This window comes from Lynx rufus, unplaced genomic scaffold, assembly GCF_022079265.1.
Source record: "Lynx rufus isolate CCGP_SWC_20201006 ecotype Redwood Valley unplaced genomic scaffold, mLynRuf1.p SCAF_16, whole genome shotgun sequence".
NCBI lineage: Eukaryota > Metazoa > Chordata > Mammalia > Carnivora > Felidae > Lynx > Lynx rufus.
The window spans coordinates 6,944,846-6,963,579 of record NW_025814830.1 but is presented as its reverse complement, the minus strand read 5'-3'; the positions used below and the strand labels follow the sequence as shown (position 1 = coordinate 6,963,579).

At 56.8% G+C, this 18,734-nt stretch overlaps 1 protein-coding gene across 4 annotated transcripts in view; it reads right to left on the bottom strand.

The window, feature by feature from the left end:
• Positions 1–15: 15 nt before the first annotated feature.
• SYMPK (symplekin scaffold protein) overlaps positions 16–18,734 on the bottom strand; it is a 35,128-nt gene continuing 16,409 nt past the window's right edge. For 2 of the 4 annotated variants that reach the window (XM_047077811.1, XM_047077813.1), the window contains 17 exons: positions 17,492–17,642; positions 15,905–16,109; positions 14,887–15,037; positions 13,811–14,046; positions 12,715–12,796; positions 12,374–12,487; positions 10,968–11,115; positions 9,511–9,671; positions 7,932–8,040; positions 7,581–7,681; positions 6,862–6,952; positions 6,123–6,224; positions 2,340–2,527; positions 1,284–1,460; positions 1,012–1,107; positions 427–759; positions 16–257 (listed from right to left, as the gene is read on the bottom strand). In XM_047077811.1, coding sequence (XP_046933767.1) covers positions 123–257; positions 427–759; positions 1,012–1,107; positions 1,284–1,460; positions 2,340–2,527; positions 6,123–6,224; positions 6,862–6,952; positions 7,581–7,681; positions 7,932–8,040; positions 9,511–9,671; positions 10,968–11,115; positions 12,374–12,487; positions 12,715–12,796; positions 13,811–14,046; positions 14,887–15,037; positions 15,905–16,109; positions 17,492–17,642 — 2,580 coding nt within the window. In that variant the 3' untranslated portion in view covers positions 16–122. Of the gene's footprint in view, positions 258–426; positions 760–1,011; positions 1,108–1,283; positions 2,528–4,899; positions 6,225–6,861; positions 6,953–7,580; positions 7,682–7,931; positions 8,041–9,510; positions 9,672–10,967; positions 11,116–12,373; positions 12,488–12,714; positions 12,797–13,810; positions 14,047–14,886; positions 15,038–15,904; positions 16,110–17,491; positions 17,643–18,734 lie in introns of those variants that run through there. The other 2 variants (XM_047077815.1, XM_047077814.1) reach the window with 2 other exon arrangements.

Here is an 18,734-nt window from a genome sequence, read left to right as displayed (position 1 = left end):
GAGACTGCATCCACGCCCCAGACCCGCGATCTTTTTAATTGTAAAGGCAAAGCCCCGCCGGCTAGGCCCCGCCCTGCCCTCCCCGAGCTCTCTGCCCCACTCCCCTTCCCCACCGAGCCCCGTCAGCTGTTCCCCTTGGTCTCGGGTTCCCCGGATTCCTCGGCGGCGGGGCTGGGGGTCTTCACGGTATCGTCTCCGGCAGGGGTGAGGGTCTGGGGGCTGCGCTCCTCCTTTGAGGTCAACCCGCCTGTTGCCTCCTGGTGACAGAAGGGGGAGTGGGTCAAGGACAGTGTGATCCTACCTACGAGCCTTCCTTCGGGCTGTACCCTCCCCTCCCCACCCCAACCTTGGGCACTTGGCACACACCCTTCACCCCGGGGCCCTGATTGTTTTCTTCCCTTGCTGCTTTGAAGTTGTCATCCCTACCTTCGGTAGGGGCCCCTCGAGACTAGAGTCCAGGAGTGCGGCCTCGGTCAGCCCCGAGTCGTCATCCATGCTGATGAAGATGGCGGGGGTCTCACACTCAGGCCCCTCCTCCCGGAAATCTATGGTTTCCTCGGGCTGGGGAGGGCCTGGCCGGGTGGAGGAAGAGGAGGACGAGGAGGAGGACGAGGGGGCTCCCACTCCTCCCGGCTTCAGCTTCTGTTCCTCCTCCAGCTGCCGCTTTAAGGCTTTCTCCTGGGCCAGCCGAAGGCCGATGAGGTCCTGAGGGGGCCGGGGGGCTGGGGCTGGGGCCAGGGCCAGGGGCTCCAGGTCATCCTGGGGGTCGGGAAGGGCAAAGAGAAGCTCAGGGGAGGGGGGCGGCAGGTCACAGACTGTCAGGGGATGGTGGCAAAGGGCCAGAAGGCACCCTGAGGCAGACGGCAGGGTGGGCACAAGGAGTAAGTACGGGGCAACTGTTCCCCCACCTCCCATCCCTTTCGGCAGGAGCCTCTCCCAGACGGGTGTCTGGGGTGAGGAGAACAGGGTGGGCCTTGATGGCTTGGGGAGCGGGGGGCTGTGGGCCCTCACCTCTTCCAGGGGCCCCGCGGGCACTTCCTTGGCCTCTGGCTCCTGCTTGCCACTGGCCTCCAGGATGGTCATGATGGAGTTGGGGATGTGTGCTTGCTAGGGGAAGAGCAGGTTGGGGGCTCTACGGAGTGCTCGGACTCGAGACCCCAAGTGGACACCCCAGATCCCTGATCCCTGACCCTCTGTGGCAGTGCAGGGCTCCCCTCTCCCCACCCCCATCCACTCCTCCAGGACTGAACCCACGGGGCCACCCATCCCACACCCTGGGGTACCTGGTGGGGGGTGAAGGATCGGACGTGGGCCAGCAGGGGCTCCCGGAGCTCTGGGCACTTGTCAAAGACGGCACCCAGCTGCTGGGGTGGCAACTGCAGGATGACCTGGAAGCTCTGGGGCTTGGTACGTTGACAGCACTTGATGAAGCCCTCCCACACCTTGGGATACTTCCACACCTGGACGGGGCAGGGAGGGAGCGGTCCTGAGGGGGCGTGCAGGTAGCCACCCCCCCCGAACCAGGAGAGAGACCTGACCAAGACGGGGCCCAAATCCCTACCAGGCAACAGATTGCTCTGGGCTACACGCCCCGCAACCTCTGGCCCTCCAGAAGACCTTGTGACTCTCTTTCTGATCCCAAGCGGCTCATGAGGGCCACTTAGGAAAAGAGGAGAGGGAAACGGGAGTGGCCCTATCAGGCAAGCACCGTCTCATTTCACTTCCACAGCAGCCCTGAGGGGCAACACCGGCCCTGCTAGACAGATGAGGCCCAGGGAGGCGGAGGCACAGGGTACCGTGGGTACCGAGGGGGCAGAGCCGAGATTTGAACCCAGGGTCGTCTGAGTCTGCATTTTACCTGTGAGCCAGATGTTGCAAAGTGGCAACCTGTGGGCTGGATCTCGTCTGAGAGCTTATGAGTGGGGTTTGTTACTTACTTCCTCTTGGTATTTCTAAACACCCAGATTTCAAGCTTCTCTTGAAAAACGGGCCCATCTCTCAGCTCTAGTGTGCCTCCTGGCCGGGTGCAGCGCTAGTGCCAAGGGGCACTGCGCCTCTCCTGGGACGCGGGCCCCGTGAAGCCTGCCAACTTCTCCTGCCACCCAGTGGCCATCCTGGAGCTGAGTGAGCGCCCCCTGTTGGGCTGTCTCGTCTTGGCCCAGGCCAGGGAGGGCAAAGGGGCTGGCGGGCCTCCTGGAGCGTGCTCTCCTCCCGGCTCCCTCTGGGGGGGCGGCAGGCAAGCAGGCCGGGAAAGCCTGGGGTTCTGCCCCCAATCTGTCTCCAGCGTGTCCTGCTGTGGTGTCCTGCCTGCGGGACTGGGGTGGTCAGGGGCGGGTTACCTGCTTCATGATGAGGCGGGACAGGATGTTCATGACGAACCCCCCCAGGCGGGGGTACATGGTCAGAGACTGGATGACGGTCCTCATGAGCAGCATGGGCAGGGGGCTCTGCTCCATCAGCTGCTGCATCACCACGGCCAGCACCTCCGACGTGTACACGTTCCGCTCCGCAAAGCACAGGTTGGTGGCTGCGAGGAGGCGGAAAGTGGGCCTGTCCTCTTTGCCCGCCTGCCCCCTGGGAGGTGGGAGCCCCCCCCCCCCACACCGCCCTGACAGAGCCCCATCATCTGCCCATGTTGAGTGGAGACCTAGCCTTCACTTCCTGAAGCTCCAGGCGAGAGGGACTTCCTCGCCCAGCAGGTCCCTGAGGGGATGTACTGTGGCCTGGTCCTTGGAAAGCCTGCGGTCTTGGTCCAAGGCTAAAGACATGCCCAGCTCCTGGGAGCCCCACGCTGGGCAGAGCGGGCAGACCTTGGCCCTTTTTCTCCAGGGACAACCCATGGGAAGGCTGAGGCAGGAAAGACAGGTTGCCAAAGCCTGGGGGCCCCTTCTGGCTTGCCCTCCCCACCCCCACCAGAGTGGGAAGGCAGCTTTGACTTCCATAAGCCCCCTCATAGGAGAGATGCTCTCCACCAGCAGGCTGGCCTCGGGGCTGCCCACTCCCCATCCTGACCAGGGCATAAGGGTTTGTGCTGGTGCTGGAGGGATACCAGGCCTGGGGCCACGTGGGAGGCACGGTCCACAGAAGAAGGGAGGAAGGAGCAAGAGGAGGAAGCCTGGGCATTCGAAGAGCTCTCCAGCTCCAGACCCAGTGTGGGGAAGGGCTCAAGGAGGGTGGGCACAGTATGGGCATCCATGAAGGCAGGCAGGCTTTGGGGTCTGTTCCCTCAGGAGTGGGTTGTGGCAACCCCAAAATCAGGATTGGCAGTGCTCTGATCCATTGTGCTAAGGGGGAGACCCCAGGAACTGCCTCCGAACCCCTTCTTCCCCAAACACCACTTGCCATGTGAGTCTGTCAACCAGGAAGTCTTTATTGAGCCAGAAGAGAGGCCCCCAATCCTTGAGAGGCTAATGGAGAACAGGGGTGGGTGCCTATAAGGAATGAGGGGGCTCCTATAAGGAACAGGGGGAGGACGGAGGCATTACAGGAATGCAGGCAGGAAGGAGACTGGATGGGGACAGGGCAGGTATCTGGGCCAGAGGAGAGTGTAGAAGGGAAGGACAGTGTAGAAGCCAGAGTGAACCTACCAGAAACCAAGAAAGCGCCTCCTCCTCCCTTCCAGGCAGTGGCTGGCTCCTGCCTGCTCTGCCTGAAAGGGTCCACAACCAACCCCCTGTCCTCCCCTCCCCCTCTGCTCCAGTCTCCTCCTGGGCCTCCCACCCAGCCCTCTAATCCACCCTCCATAGCAGCCTGAGGGGTTTTTAAAAAGCTTACTCTGAACCCCATGCCTCCCAGAAATCAAGCCCAATCTCCTCCTGTGGGCCTATGAGACACTCTGTGGATGGGGCCCAGGCATGGTTTTCTTAATGCTTCCAGTCTGACCTCTCTTGACCGGGCCCCTTCCCCTAAGCCACAAGATCTAATCAGCTTCATGTCTGCAGTTCCAGAACCACACCATGCCAGCACATCTCTTGGCCTCTGCAAATAGTCTTGCTTTCTCTGGGATCATCATCTCCCTGGCTACCTCACTCCTAATCCTCCTTCTGTGGTTTCAGTTTTGGTGTCCCCTTGGGGCTCCCCTGTCTCAGCCCTGCTCACTGTGGGTTGTTATTGTCCAGGGACAGACTATGAGTCCCTGAGGGAGGACCAAGGCTGTCTCCATCCCAGCACCGCCCAGCAAAGGGCTGAGCAGAGGTGCTCAATGAGTTTTCTTAATTGCTGCACCAGGCCACTGGGGGCAGGTCCAGTTATAGAAAAACTCACCACAGAAAGAGGGTGGTTTAAAAGAGGTGTGAATGCCATGAAAGAATGCTTATCCTGGGGGGCTCAGTTGATTAAGTGACCGACTTCAGCTCAGGTTCATGATCTCACGGCTTGTGAGTTTGAGCGCCACATCGGGCTCTCTGCTGTCAGCGTAGGCCCCGCTTCGGAACCTCTGTCCCCCACCCCTCTCTACCCCTCCCTTGCTCGTGCCTTCCGTCTCTCTCTCTCAAAAATAAGCATTTAAAAAGAGATAAATAAATTTAAAAAGGCTAGGCCTTGAGAATCTCTCCAGGGACCTGGCCACTGTTCACTGGAGCAACCTGCAGCCAGGTGTTCCCCCAGGGACTACATCTGGGTCTGTGAATGGGGTTAGTGGGGGTGGTGGGGTCTGTGAATCCCCTCAAATTGTACGCAAAACTGTGTGAGCATGCCGTCCTTGGGAGTGGGCCCAGAGCTTCCCTGACATCAAAGGAGCAAAACTGTGTGAGCGTGCCGTCCTTGGGAGTGGGCCCAGAGCTTCCCTGACATCAAAGGAGCGACAGTGTGTAAAAAGGCCACTCCTAGGGGTGCCTGGCTGGCTCGGTCGCAGGAGCATGCGACTCTTCATCTCTGGGTTCTGAGTTTGAGCATCACGCTGGGTGTGGAGATTACTTAAGTAAGTAAATAAACAAACAAACTTAAAAAATAAATAAATAAGAAGGCCACTCCTGGATGCTCAGCTTCGAGACCCTTTTCGCTAGAGGCCTTAGTGCCTCCTCAGTTGTGGTGTGGGTTTTAAATTTCCGTTAGCTCCTCTCTTGATCTAAAAGATTCTGACAGCTTGCTGAGGAAGGCTAGGAAACAAGCAGTCTTCTAAGAAGCTACTTTAGGCCACACGTGAAACTAAGTGGCGAAGGGAAGGCCCCCCTCCTTGCTCTTAAAGGAGATGGGTCAAAGGGGTCTTCTGAGGACAGCAGGCGACAGTAAGGGCTCCCACCTCCGTGGGAAAGCACGGCTTCTGGACCAGAAACCTCCCTCGGGGAGGAGCGGGGGTAGTGCCGAGGAGGGCTGAGGGACAGAAGGCTTCCTAGGGAGGCGGCCTGAGACCCAGGGTGCACGCACAGGTGGAACTGGCAGAGCCGGATTCCAGCTCGGGTCTACCGGACGTCAGCTCCTGTTACGTTCTACTACACCACTTAGCTGTGTGTGGCCCTGAGCAAGTTACTCAATCTCTCCGGAACCTCCATTTCCTCGTCTATAACACGGACGTCGGCATACTCACCAGGTAAGGGGCGGTGCGCAGGGGCAGGCAGGCCCGTAGGGCACAGAGGACGCCCGGGCTCAGTGTAAGTGCTCACAAAACGGTGACAGCAGCCACTGTGAAACTGCTGATTGTGGTGAGCCGGCCAGCTTGTCCCCAAGCCCCTGCCCTGGAGGCACATTCTCCTGCCTCAACCGGAGCCCAGGAGCCCAGACCGGACTCTGCACCTACTCCTCGTCCAACAAGTGCCCCGGTGCGCTCCATCTGCTCTGCTGGCCACACCTCTGCCCCTGCTCGGCCGAGGGCTCAGCTTCCTTCATTCCTCAGGCCAGGCCTGGGGAGGGAGGGGCTCCCCACCTTTCTTGAGGGCTACTCTGTGCCAGCGCATAGTAGATAAGCCAGTTCCTTGGATGGAGGGAGGGAGGGAGGAGGGAGGGGAGGAGGGAGAGGAGGAGGGAGGAAAAGGGAGGAGGGCGGGTATCCAGAGCTGAGATGGGGTTGCAGGTGGCACAATCTCCAACTTGGCAGATTCCAGCGGGGACATGTGGGTGACTGAGGTTCTTCCCTGGGTCCACAGCAGCCAGGCCACTTGGGGGGGGGGATGGGGGGAGCGCCTCACCTTTGATGATGGACTTCATGTCACACTTCACCGAGTCAATGTTGTGCAACGCAATAAGCAGCTCTCCAGGGTTCAGCGGGGACAAGGCCGAGTTCCCTTCACCTGCAGCGGGCGGGGGCGGGAAGGGGAAGGAGACAGTGCGGAAGCCTAAGTGAAGAGCTGTGTCTGTGCTCCCCAGATCAGGGTAGTGGCGAATGAGGATGAGGCGCCCTCTTCTTCGATGGGACTGGGAGGACAGAGGGCTGGAGCAGGGGAAGAAAGACGGACTAAATGCCACCCTTTCTGGGAAGCCCTCCTTCACAGCCGGAGGCCTTTATCTTGCTCTCCTCCCCTTGAGGGGTTCCTTCCCTCCTTAAGACAACATCTGATGTGGTCCAGCAGTTTCTCTCCCTCCTCCCTGGGCTGTGCACGCAGCAGGGCAGGACCCCAGCACAGCACAGATGTGGGCATTCACTGGACAGGCCGAGCCAGGCCGGGCCGGGCAGTGGGCTTGCTAACAGAGCTCCGAGACGGCGCTGTGGGGAGGCGCCAGGGCAGACGGCACTCTGCCAGTGCTGTGCTGAGGGTCCCAGGCGCTCTTGTGTGTGGGTTTTAAATCTCCGTGTTATGTGTGCACCAGACAGCCTCCACGCCGGCCACGGGGGTGAGGGGAGAGGAGGTCATCCTTCAACACCGGGTAGCTTCTCTATCTTGGGGTTCTACTTCATTGCTTTCTGGCCACGTCCACGACGTCACCTACCGTGCTGGGTGCCCAGCAGGCGGTTGAAGACCTCTTTCACCACAATGGGGTTGAGTTTGATGAGCTTTGGCAGGGCCTGGATCACTTCTTTCTGCAGGCGGAGGGCAGGGGAGGCAGGTCAGATTGTACCCCCATCCCAAATGCTCACTCTGGGGAAGTGAGGAGATGCTCTGGCCTCATCATGCCCCGACGCTTCCCTCCTCTTGCTCCCTCTCTCGCCTGGAGCTGAGCTTTGTCTCCAAGTCACTGGGCCTGACTCAGCCCCAGTTCATCGCTCCCCATCTGAGCCCTCCTTGTGTCACATGCCCTGAGGCCCCCTGCAAGCGGACAGTGTGGTCACCATCTCTTTACACACGAGACGACTGAGGCTTGCTAGGGCCTCACAGCCTGTCAGGAGTAAGACCCAAGCAGGGGAAGCACATACGTGCTGTGTCTGCAGTTTCATTTAGGCCTGGAGACAGTCTGTGTGTGTGTGTGTGTGTGTGTGTGTGTGTGTGTGTGTCACTGCGATCCTCACTTGACAGGAGGAAACCAAAGTGCAGAGAAGGGGGTGGCTTGCTAAAGGTCACAGAGGATGAAGCAGAGTTGAGACTGACCCCTAGTCTGATGAGCCCTGGGAAGGGCCCACAAGCATCTGACTGGTGGTGCCTGCCTCCCCACCATCCCTGCCCTGCCCTGTCTTCATCTGTGGGGGCATCCAGGGACACCCTGCTCCGTACCTTCTCCAGTCCATTGAGCACAGGGATGAGGAAGCGGACATCTGGCAATCGCTTGTGGTAGAGATCCCGGACCCGCTTCACCAGCTCCGGGGAGGGCGGGACTGTGGGCAAAAGAAGCAGGACCACAGACGGGGTGGGGGTGAGCACCGAGGGGAAGGTGAAATGACGGCAGCTGTGTGCGAGGGGAGGGGAGGGCCAACTACATTTCAGAGCGGGAATCTTTGGCCCTCGGTTTTTCAAATGCATTTGGCAATATACCCCGCAGCTCTGATCCTCAGGTCTTGGGAAGGGGAAGTAGGGAGGGTCTAGGGCACGGAGGAAAAGGATGAAAGGTGGGGGTCCTGGGGGCACCTTTGTCCGTGAGGCTGTGCAGACATCGTGTGACCAGTGTCTCTGCCCCCTTGGGACAGTTTTCTACAAGCAGGAGCAGCTCTGGTGAGTTCATGCCCATTCCTCGGATCTACAGGGAGAGAGAGGGAGAGCAGGCTGGGGAAGGAGCTGGGTGATGTGGGGAGGGTGAGGGGGCCCAGGAGAGCTCAGGGCAGCCCAGGCGTCAGAGGCAGGGTGGCTGGGGGGATGACAGGACTCTGGGGCAAGAACTGGGGACAGAGAGATCTGAAAAGTTCTCATCACCAGAGAAAAAACTACATGAGCTGATGTTAACCGAACTGTGGTAATCATCACTTTGCAACACACAAAAACACACCAAAGCACCATTTTACACCTCAGGCTAACACAATGCTCTGTGCCAATTTTACCTCAGTGAACCTGGGGGGGAAAGAAGCCTTGAAGAACTGGGGGGAATGTGGGGAGGGGGCAGGGCAGCAGCATCCGGGCTGCGTCTACCCCCATCTCACAGGGCACAGACTTGGGGTAGCCCCCACGCCTTCGCCAGTGCCGGCTGCCTAGTCAGCAGGCCCGGCCCTTTCTCCCCGTCGCCTCTGACCTAACCCGCCCTCTAATGCCCAACCCGCCCTCTGATTCCTTGGTGAAGACTTTGCAGGCTTTTAAAGGCATCGGTGACTGCCAGTGCCCGGGCGCGGCGGCTGGCTCAGATCGGGGTTCCGTCTGCAGCCCGCCCCACTCCAGAAGCAACGAATGCAGAGAACGCGGGGCCCGGCTTCAAGGGCTCACGCCTTCCTCTGCCAATAAATGTTCATAATCATCCGGGAACCAGCAGTCTTTGCCCTCCAGGAGCTCACAGTCTGGTGGGCTCACTGTGAAAACAGGGAGAAGGATCTGCTTCTTCCGAGCAAACCACTATTATCCCCATGCTACAGGCGAGGACACCGCTGAATCTGAGCGGCAGCTATTTGGGAATTAGCATTACTGTACTCCCTCCTTTTGTTTATGTTAGAAATTTTCCATAATAAAAAAAAAACCCATCAGGGACAGACATATACAAAAAAGTGGTTTCAAAACCAGCGGCAAATTGGAAGGACAGACGCTCTGAATTGCTTCTTGGGTGGGTGGCCGAGTGGCTTGGAAGAGAGGAGCAGGAGGGACTTGTGTAACGACAACTGAAGACTGCCGTAGGCAAGGCAGGGGAAGGCCAGTTCATAAATGATAACAGTGCCACAGATGTCTGTGTGCATGAGGTCAGGGAATCCCTGCAGCAGCAAACCTGGGGGACTGAATTATCCTCGCTAATTTTACCGAAGAGGTGTCAGCCTGTTCAGGGGGAAAGTGAGAGGCAGAATGTGAATCCAGGTCTGTCGAACTCCAGGCCGGTAACTGCGGGGCTACCCTGTTGTCCTTTCACTGGCAGCTGGCGCACGTGGGCCACCCCCAAGCTACAGAGCCACTCGGCCCGGAGTGGCGACCACTAGTGCCCAGCACACGCCGAGGTGGAGATACCAAGGGAAGGGCTGGGCGTGGGGCTGGGCCCTGCCCATGAGTGGGCAGAGCCTGGTGAGCTCAGGGGCCTCACCGGCTGTTCGATGACCCTCAGCACCGTCCGCTTGATGTCAGCGATGGCCTCAGTGTACACGGCGGCCAGTTCGTGGATCAGCTTGTGGTTCTGAGGCAGGAGAGCCAGGTAGAGGTACAGACACTGCTTTACTGTCTCCTCGGTCCAGGGCGCTGCCACCTCTGATAGGGCAGGGGGGCGGGGATCAGGGACCATTCTCCTCCCAACCACCTCCCACCCTCAGTGTCTGTCCCTTCTTGGGGGGGGCGGGGCGGCAGGCATAGAAGGGAGGTGGGCCTGGGAAGCAAACTGTTCTAGGGCAGGAAGTCAATCATCAGGGAAATGGGGTGGGACCAGGACTGCTCCCCTTTGAGAAACCTTTGCACCGGAAGTCCCACCTCGTCTCTGACCATCAACCCACTGGGGAGCCAGAGGGATCTTTCCAAAGTGAAGTTCCGACCCTGTCCTCCTGCTCAGCGCTCCCAGGACAAGTCCCCAGCACCTCACCTTGCTCTACCCGCAGGATGCTGTTTGGGGCAGCCCCTGCCCCTGGGCTCTGGCCATATCCTACTTCTGACAGTCCCTCAGAACCCCAAGTCACTTTGCGTGACACATCACTCCTTTGCGTGTTAACTCTGCTGTCCAACTCCTCTCTATCTCATGCTCTGGGCCTCAAGCAACAGTGTCTCTGCTAGTAAGTCCTCAGGGCACCTGGGCTGTGCCAGGGCCCCTATTCTCCCAGAAGGCCCTGTGCTTCCTGTCACAACCTGAACCTTCCAGTTTTTTAAATTTAAGTATGGGCACCTGGGTGGCTCAGTCGGTTAAGCATCTGACTCTTGGTTTCAGCTCAGATCATGATGTCATGGTTCATGAGATCGAGCCCCACATCAGGCTCTGCACAGACAGTGCAGAGCCTCCTTGGGACTCTCTCCCCCTCTCTCTGCCCCCCCCCAACTTATGCTTGTGCTCTCAAAATAAACAAACTTAATTTTTTTTTTTTTTTAATTTTAAGTAAGCTCTACGCCCATCATGGGGCTTAAACCCACAACTCCTATATCAAGAGTCTCATGCTCCACTGACTGATCCACCCAGGCACCCCTGAACCTTCCAGTTTAATGGTCCAAGGGCCTGGGTCTCCCCATCTGTAATTCTGGGGGACCCAGGGCTTTGCTGAAGGAACAGGCCTGTGATGACCTGTCTGGCCCTTCCCAGAGCACCATCACAGGCTAGCTCTCCTTGTCCTCTGACTCTCAGCCCAACCACTCCCTGCTCCAGGATGCTCTCCCTGACCCCTGGCTGGGGTCAGACGCCCCTCTTCCCGCAGCCCCTAGGCCTGCTCGTTCTGGCTCTTATTGCCTGGCTCTCTTCCCTAGCAGGCTGAACAGAGCTCAGTTTCCATCCGGTTCTATTCCCAGGGCCCAGCCTGGAGCCTGGGGTTCGGCAGGTTCTCAACACGCATCTGATGAGCTGCAGCAAACCTGTGTCCTTGTCAGCTCCAAATAGCACAGATGGCGGGTTGGGGTGGACCAGGAGTTGCAGGTAGTTGAGGGCAAATTTCTCCACATACTCTCGCAGCTGCTCCTTTTCGTACATGCGCTTGATGAACAGCAGGGCCTGGGAACGCACCTGAGACAGTGGGGGCAAGACGGTGGAGGGGGGAGACCGCTGTACTGAGTCTGGAAGTACCGGTGGGAAACAAGTCCAAGACCGAGAAAGGCCTCAACTCCCTGGGTCACCTGTGCCCCAGGCTGCTCACCGGCTTGGGAGAGAGGTTTCCCGGCCCGGTCAGGGCCCTGTATCACCTCTCCATCTCCCTGCCCGCCCCCTCTTTTACCATTTCTTGCCTTGCTTGCTACATTCCAACCAGAATGAACTTTCCTTAGTTCCTCAAAAGTGACAGCATTCTCCCCGGCTTTGAGACTTGGCACTAAAGGTTCCTGCTGCCCAGAATGCCCTGAGGACAGGGACTATTCTTGGGCCCTGCTCTGTGCCCAGCAGTACTGAAAGGCCAAGCCAGAGTCCACAGTGAGGGTCTGCTGAATGAATGGACACACGACACCAGGAAAGGAATTGGAAAACACTAGATAGAGCAGGGATGAGTCAAGAGCCCTCTCAATCACATGCATGCACGCACCTTGTCTCCTCTGTTCAGTTACACCCATCTACTTAGATTCCAGGTCTTGGCTTACCCGCTGCCTCCTCCAGAAGCCTTAGCCCCTGCCCCTGCCTGTCCCCCATCAGGTAGGCCAGGCCCCGCCCCAGGGCTCCCACAGCTGCATTTGCTGCTCTAATGCCACTCGACTCCAAGAGCTCTCTGTGTCCTCCCTGTGTGCTGATAGGCCACACGGCTCCTCTCCTGTCACCTCCCCAACCAGGTCCCAGCACAGCAGCAGGCCTTAAAAGGGGCTCCCCTGGGGCGCCTGGGTGGCGCAGTCGGTCAAGCGTCCGACTTCAGCCAGGTCACGATCTCGCGGTCCGTGAGTTCGAGCCCCGCGTCGGGCTCTGGGCTGATGGCTCGGAGCCTGGAGCCTGTTTCCGAATCTGTGTCTCCCTCTCTCTCTGCCCCTCCCCCGTTCATGCTCTGTCTCTCTCTGTCCCAAAAATAAATAAACGTTGAAAAAAAAAAAAAAAAAAAGGGGGCTCCCCAACACAGGTGGCGTGAGGAGGGAGAATGGACCCCTCCTGGGAAGGTGTGTATATACGTGTATATATCTACGCAGTTTCGTGCCACCAAAAATCAAAAACTAACCACCACTGACACACTACTGCAGGAAGGGCAACAGGCCCAGACAGGACTTCCAGGGGGAATGTGGAAGAGGCTGGGCAAGTTCCTCAGGACACGGGAAAGGCTGAGTGTAGCCCAGCTCAGGCTGGCGGGGATCACCTTGTCCTTCTCGTGGGAGCTGAGGTCTAGCAGAACATGCAGGTACTGGAACTGGCGGGACGGGCGCTTGAAGATCAGGTCTCGAAGAGTAGACATGCCCAGGTAAGTGCGACTCTGTGGCAGGAAGGAGGGAAACCGGCAAGGGGGATTTCTCCCTTGCCTCCCTCCAGATCTAATACTGGGCAAGAAAGGACCTGCCCCCTCACAGCATCCCCTGACACTAGGTCTAGGCCATGTGCCTCCTCTCTTCAGGTCCCCGTCCCTCCGCAGGGTTCCTGCATGCATCTATCTAGGTGCTAGGGGCTGAGGGAGATCTGCCGCCTGTCCTCGCCTGTCCTCACCTCATCCTCGCAGTACTTGCGAATCACCTCCAGGGCGCTCTCAGTGATCAGCGGTGCCTCCAGCACAACCTTGGTGAAGATCCTGCCAGAGAGGAAGGGAGGGGGAGTGGCTGCAGACAAGCTTCCCAGCCCTGCTGGAGCTGAGCCGGCAGGGCTGCTCCTCACATACAGCTCGTTCAACCCCCTGGTTACAGAGTTTTGGAGGTGAACGGAGCAGGATTCAAAAGCTGCCGACTGGGTGACTTACCTCTCTGAAACTCAGTTTCTCCCCTCTGTCAAACAAGGATTTCTAACGTTACTCATTTACTACAGTAATGGAAGGGAATGATGGGGAGTGGGGAGGGGTACTGCCTTTCAGATGTGGTGGCCAAAAGTGGCTGCTTTGAAGTGACCCTGATTTGACACTGGGGGTGGGGGTGGGGAGAAAGAGCCAGCCATGCCAAGACTTGGGGGATAGCATTCCAGGTACAGAAGCAGGAACTGCTAAGCCCTGCACTTGGCATGTTCAAAGATCAGAAACAGAAGGCCAGTGTAGCTAAGGTTTGGGGGCCGTGAGGAAGAGGGCAGAAAAAGAAGGTAAAGAGGTTGGTAGGAATGGGATTACGCGGGTCTCATAGGGCATAGAAAAAAGGCTGCATTTTATCCCAAGAACAACGGAGAATCATGGAGGGTTTTAGTGGGTAAATAACAAGATAGTATTTACATTATAAAATGTCACCCAGGCCGCTGTGTGGAGAATGGATAGATAAGCAGGAGGTCGAGGACAAGGAGGAAGCTACAGAAGCAATTCAGGCGAGAGACGGGGCTGGAGAGGTCAACCTGCGATACAAGCCCACGAGGCAGGCGCTGTTATTTATGAAAATGGAGGCCCAGAGGGGGAGTGACACCGATCACTTAAGAGGGCAAGCGGCAGAGCCGGGGACAAACCCGGGGAGTGTGCCCCAGAGCCCACACTGTATCTGCCTCGTATGTGCCTCCAGAAGGTAAGGAGACAAGGGAGTCTCGGGATGGATACACGGACTTGGGTGGTAAAGAGGGAGGTGATCAGAAACCAGAAAAGGCAGGACACAGGAGAGCGCAGGGCTGTCTCCCTCACCCATCCTTCTGGTCTGGCTTCTCCTGCAGGCCGGAGAGCAGGCGGATAAGGCAGTCCTCGTACTTGTCCAGGGTGCCCGAGGCACCAGCTGCCAGGTAGGCATTGTACTCCTGGTAGAGCCAAGCGAAGGCCAAGTCCAGGCGGGCCCGCACATCCTCCAGGATGAAGGACAAGACCTCGGCCTTCAGGCCCGAGTCAAACTGTGTCACCAGACTGGCCAGGATCTTTATGCGCACCTGACAGGAGAGCGGGTGTATGTGTTGGCGTGCGGGTGGGCGATCCCAGATACCTTGTGATCGTGTCTTGTGACTCTTCCTGCTCAGGGATGCCCGGTGCAGACCCAGTGTTAAGTGAGGAAGGCCAGCTGAAGAACCTCATACCCCCATAGGTCTCATTTGTGCGGGAGGAAAAACAAGGCAGGGGTGGGGGTGGGGGGATCAATCATCACACAATAAAACTGAGTTTGTAAAAGTAGTATCTACATACTTAAGAAAGCAGAAAGAGATCCTAAAGGCTTCCCTTAATTTGTACATGGTCACCTCTGAGGACGGGAGACTGGAGGCAGGTCGGGGAGCCAGGGAAGACTGACATGGTACCTCTATGGCCCGGAAATTTTTTGTTTTTAACAGAGAAAGTACTCTTACATACTTCTTGGTTATTTAAAATTAAACTTAAAGAAATGGGAAAAAAGTCGCCTGGCTGAGGTTATAACGCCAGCAAGTGGCAGAATCAGCACTTAGACCAGGTCTGTCTGAACCTGAGAGGAACAACACTCTTAACCACCAGGAAGAAAGCACACGGCGGCAGCCCTCACTCGCAGGGCTCTCCGCGCAGCCACCCTGTGCTGGGCGAGAGCCGTGCGCGTCCGTGCGTTTCTTCCTCATCACTGGTGTGGCTGCTGCCGCCACCTCCACCTTAAGGAGGGGGACAGAAGCGAGGCACGGAGGGCTGGCGGGCAGCACAGGTGGGACCCGGAGCCAGGGAGGTTTGGGTCTAAGGCTGTGTCTTTCTCGGGATATGAGGCGAGCTGGTGGGGGGAGGGCCGGGAAGAATGGGCTGGGGGGACCGGGGCACACCTGGGCCGCCCCGCTGCAGGCCACGGCCTTCTCTGCCCGGAGGATCCGCTTCACGGCGCCCAGCTTCATAGCCTCAACCTGGGCGTCGGTCAGGGGCTTGAGCACATCGCTCAGACGGAAGATTTTCTTGCGCCCACCAGCGCCCGCCAGCCTACATGGGGGAGCAGGGACAGGGACACGGTGACTCAAACAGCCTTTCTGGAGCAGAGGCCCACCAGGGGCCATACGGAGACCACCCTCCCCGTCCCAGCCCCCACCGCGCCGCACCTCTAACTCTCCCGTGACTCAGCCACGGCAGGGCACAGGGGAAGGAGAAAGGAGGAGGGTGCCATTTTGTCTTTGTAAAGCGTGTAAAGGGAATGCTTATAGGAGGAGGCAAGGTGGGAGTGCAGATCTGAACGAGGCAAGGGGACAGGACGCACAAATACCTGGAGGATGAGCTTTCTAGGTAGAGAGAACAGAAAGCGCCAAGGCTGGAAGCTTCCAGTGGGGACCTACCTGCCTGGCTGTTCAAGAGGCAGGTGTGACTGCAGGAGGGAGTGAGGGGAAGGGAGGGCTGGGAGGGAGGACCAGGAAGCAAATCATGGTTGGGGATGGGCAGGGACTGGTTGGATTTTGTGGTCTGTAAGGGGGATAACAATGAGGAGGAGAACAACCACCAGCAGCACTTAACTACCTGTTAGGAATCAGGCTAAATACTTTTTATCAAATTCACTTCCAACCTCAAGAGTCACCTCATTTAATGATCAAACTATCACTGTGAACCCACCTAATTCTCCCTTGATCCTTAGAGGTACTACCATCCCAACTTTAGACCTAAGTAAGGGGGCATTTTTACGTAAAAGAAAATGACAGGTAAGGCTTGGTGGCCATGGCATTGACTCTGGGATCAGACAGATCCTCCTCCAGCCCCACCAGTTTATCTGTCTCTGTCTCTAACACGTGCACACACACAGGTGCACGCGCGCACCAAGAACCAGGCCCTCAGTCCTGCACCTGCACCTACCAGGGAACTCACCGGGGCTGTGTGACAGGGATGATGGGCTCTGGCCTCCTCTTGGCCTGGGGCGCCTCCTCCTCCAGAGTAGACATGGAGCTCAGGGAGCCCACCACTGAGATGGCCTGGCCCTGGGCCGACAGGCGTCGCTTAATCAGGACACTCTCTGGCTTCACCACCTTTTCCTCCTTGGGCTCCTCCTTGCACTGTTTGGTCTGCTCCACACCTGAGAGGGAGGTAAGCAAACAGGCTCCAGGACTGTCACACCCACCTGCTCCCATCCAAGGACCTCCCGTGTGCTGGGCTCTATTTTAAGCCTTGTATACACAAAAGTCGTGTAAATCTGCAAAACACCATTCTGGAACAGGCATGCTTTTCATCCCCGTTTGGCAATACAACCAAGGCTCAAAGTAGAAATGCCATTTACTGCTGGTGAGAGTATCAAATGGCACAGCCCCTGTGGAACACTGATGGGCACCGTCTAATAACACCGAACATACCCTAACCTGTGACCCAACATTCCACCCCTTAGTGTATATACTCAAGGAAAACGAGGGCGTGTGTATACCAAAACACTTACACACACCAACTACACTCAAGCACACAAAAAAGACCCAACCACCCCCGCAAACCCAACCAACCGGCCAAAAACACTCGCACACATTTGTACAGCTTCACTCGCAGCGGTCAAAAACTGGACACAAGCCACAGGCCCATAAACAAATGATGGCCTAGTCACAGAAGCAAATACTATTGAGCGATACAAATAAACCACTGGGTCACATGAAACACGGGCACATCTCAAAAACTTATGTCGAGTGGGAGCCAGACTCTCTATGATCCCATTTTATACGAAATTCAGGACTAGGAAAAATTAATCTATGGAGACAGGAATCAGAAGAGCGGTCATCTGGGGCACCCGGGTGACACAGCCGGTCGAGCGTCTGACTCTTGATATCGGCTCAGGTCATGATCTCATGAGTCGGGAGTTCGAGCCCCACATCAGGCTCTGCACTGACAGCGCAGAGCCTGCTTGGGATTCTGTCTCTCCCTCTCTCTCTGCCCCTCCCCTGCTTGTGCTCTCAAATAAATAAACTTAAAAAAAAAAAAAAAAAAGGGGATCATCTCAGGAAGTGGGATGCCGTGAGTGCGACTGGTAGGAGCAAGAAGGAATGTTCTGGAGTGGTGGAAATGGTCTATATCTCTATCTGGATGGTGACTACGTTGCTGTGCTCTCTTTACGAAAATTCACTAAGATGTACAGTTCAGAGTTGTGTCTCTCTACATAATTTATAGCTCAAAAGTACTGTAAATGTAGGAAAACACCTGAATCTCAGAGAGGTTAAGTAACTTGACCAAAGTTATACAGCTATTAAGTGGCTGAGGCAGTCTGGTTCAACACAGACCTCACACCAAGGTCTGTTGGATTCAAAGCCCAGGGACTGAAAATATCAAGCACTCAAGGTATCTAGGGGACTTGTAATTATTTACCCCTAACATCTCCCGTGAGTGTCATTTGTACCACCAGGAAGAGGTGCTCCTCCAGTAAGCAGAAGCCAGCGGCCACGGGGCCAAGCCCTGTCCAGGTCAGCTCCACGTGACACTCACCTGGCCCCAGTCCCGCAGCCGTCATCTGTGTGGCCATGAGCCGAGCCAGGTGCTTGATCTGGGCTTCGGTGCCTGCTGACTCCACGGGGGTATAGATGGCTTGGAAGGAGGCAGGCATGGCCTCGGGCAGGTACACCATGCTGATGAGGACCTGCAGGATGCCCAGGGAGAGGAGTCCTTCCTTACTCACTGACTCAACAAACACCTGTTCCAGGCCCAGGCCCAGGCTGGACAAAGGACGGTGACTAAGACAGTCCCGGGCCGGGTCTCACGGGGCTCAGACTCCTGGGTAAGTCAGACAGAAAATGAGCAATGCTGCAGCATGGTGCCCGAGAGGGGGAAGTAGAGGGTGCTAGGTGCTCAGGAGGGCCAGGGGCAGCTTTGGCTCCCCGGGGAAGTGGCACCTAGACTGAGATCTGAGAGGAGGGCAAGCTTCAGACTGGTATACTGTGACATCTCACAGTGGAACGGGGTGCGTATTCTGGGTATAGGAACAGCATGGGGGTGCTAAGGAGCAGCAGAATCCGGCCAAGAGCCTGGAAGTTCTGTGAAGAATGTCCTGTGAACCAGAAATGGACTTTACAAAAATCCATTGGGGAGCCTGGGTGGCTCAGATGATTAAACATCCCACTCTAGATTTCAGCTCAGGTCATGATCTCATGGCGTGTGAGTTCGAGCCCCACATCAGGCTCTCCGCGGACAGCACAGAACCTGCTTGGGATTCTCCATCTCCCTCTCTCTCTGCCCATCACCCATGTACGCATGATCTCTCCCTCTCTCTCTCTCAAAAACAAACAAATGTGAAAAAATGGCTTAAAAAGAAATCCATATCCTAAGGAGAGCTTGTCTATTTTGGTCAGGAGCTGGTGACAGAAAGTAATTTGAAAATCCCTACATGCTTAGAGGTTTAAATATATACCTGAAATAATCAAATAATTAGAACAGACAGATACTAAAACAACTACAAATCAAAATGTGTGGGATGCAGCTAAAATGGTACTTGGAAAATCAAATCCTTAAATGCTTATGGTGGGGGCAGCGGCGGGGGGAGGCAGGGAGGGAGGGAGGGGGCGGGGAGGGCTGGCCGGGGTAAGACAGTTGAAAACTTATAAGCCAAGCATTTAACTTAAAACTCTGGGGGATAAGATATTCAAGGAAAGAAATAAAGACAACAGAAATAAAACAGAAAAGGTTACACAAGAGTATAAACAAAACTTCAGAGCCAGTTCTTTGAAAGGCAAAC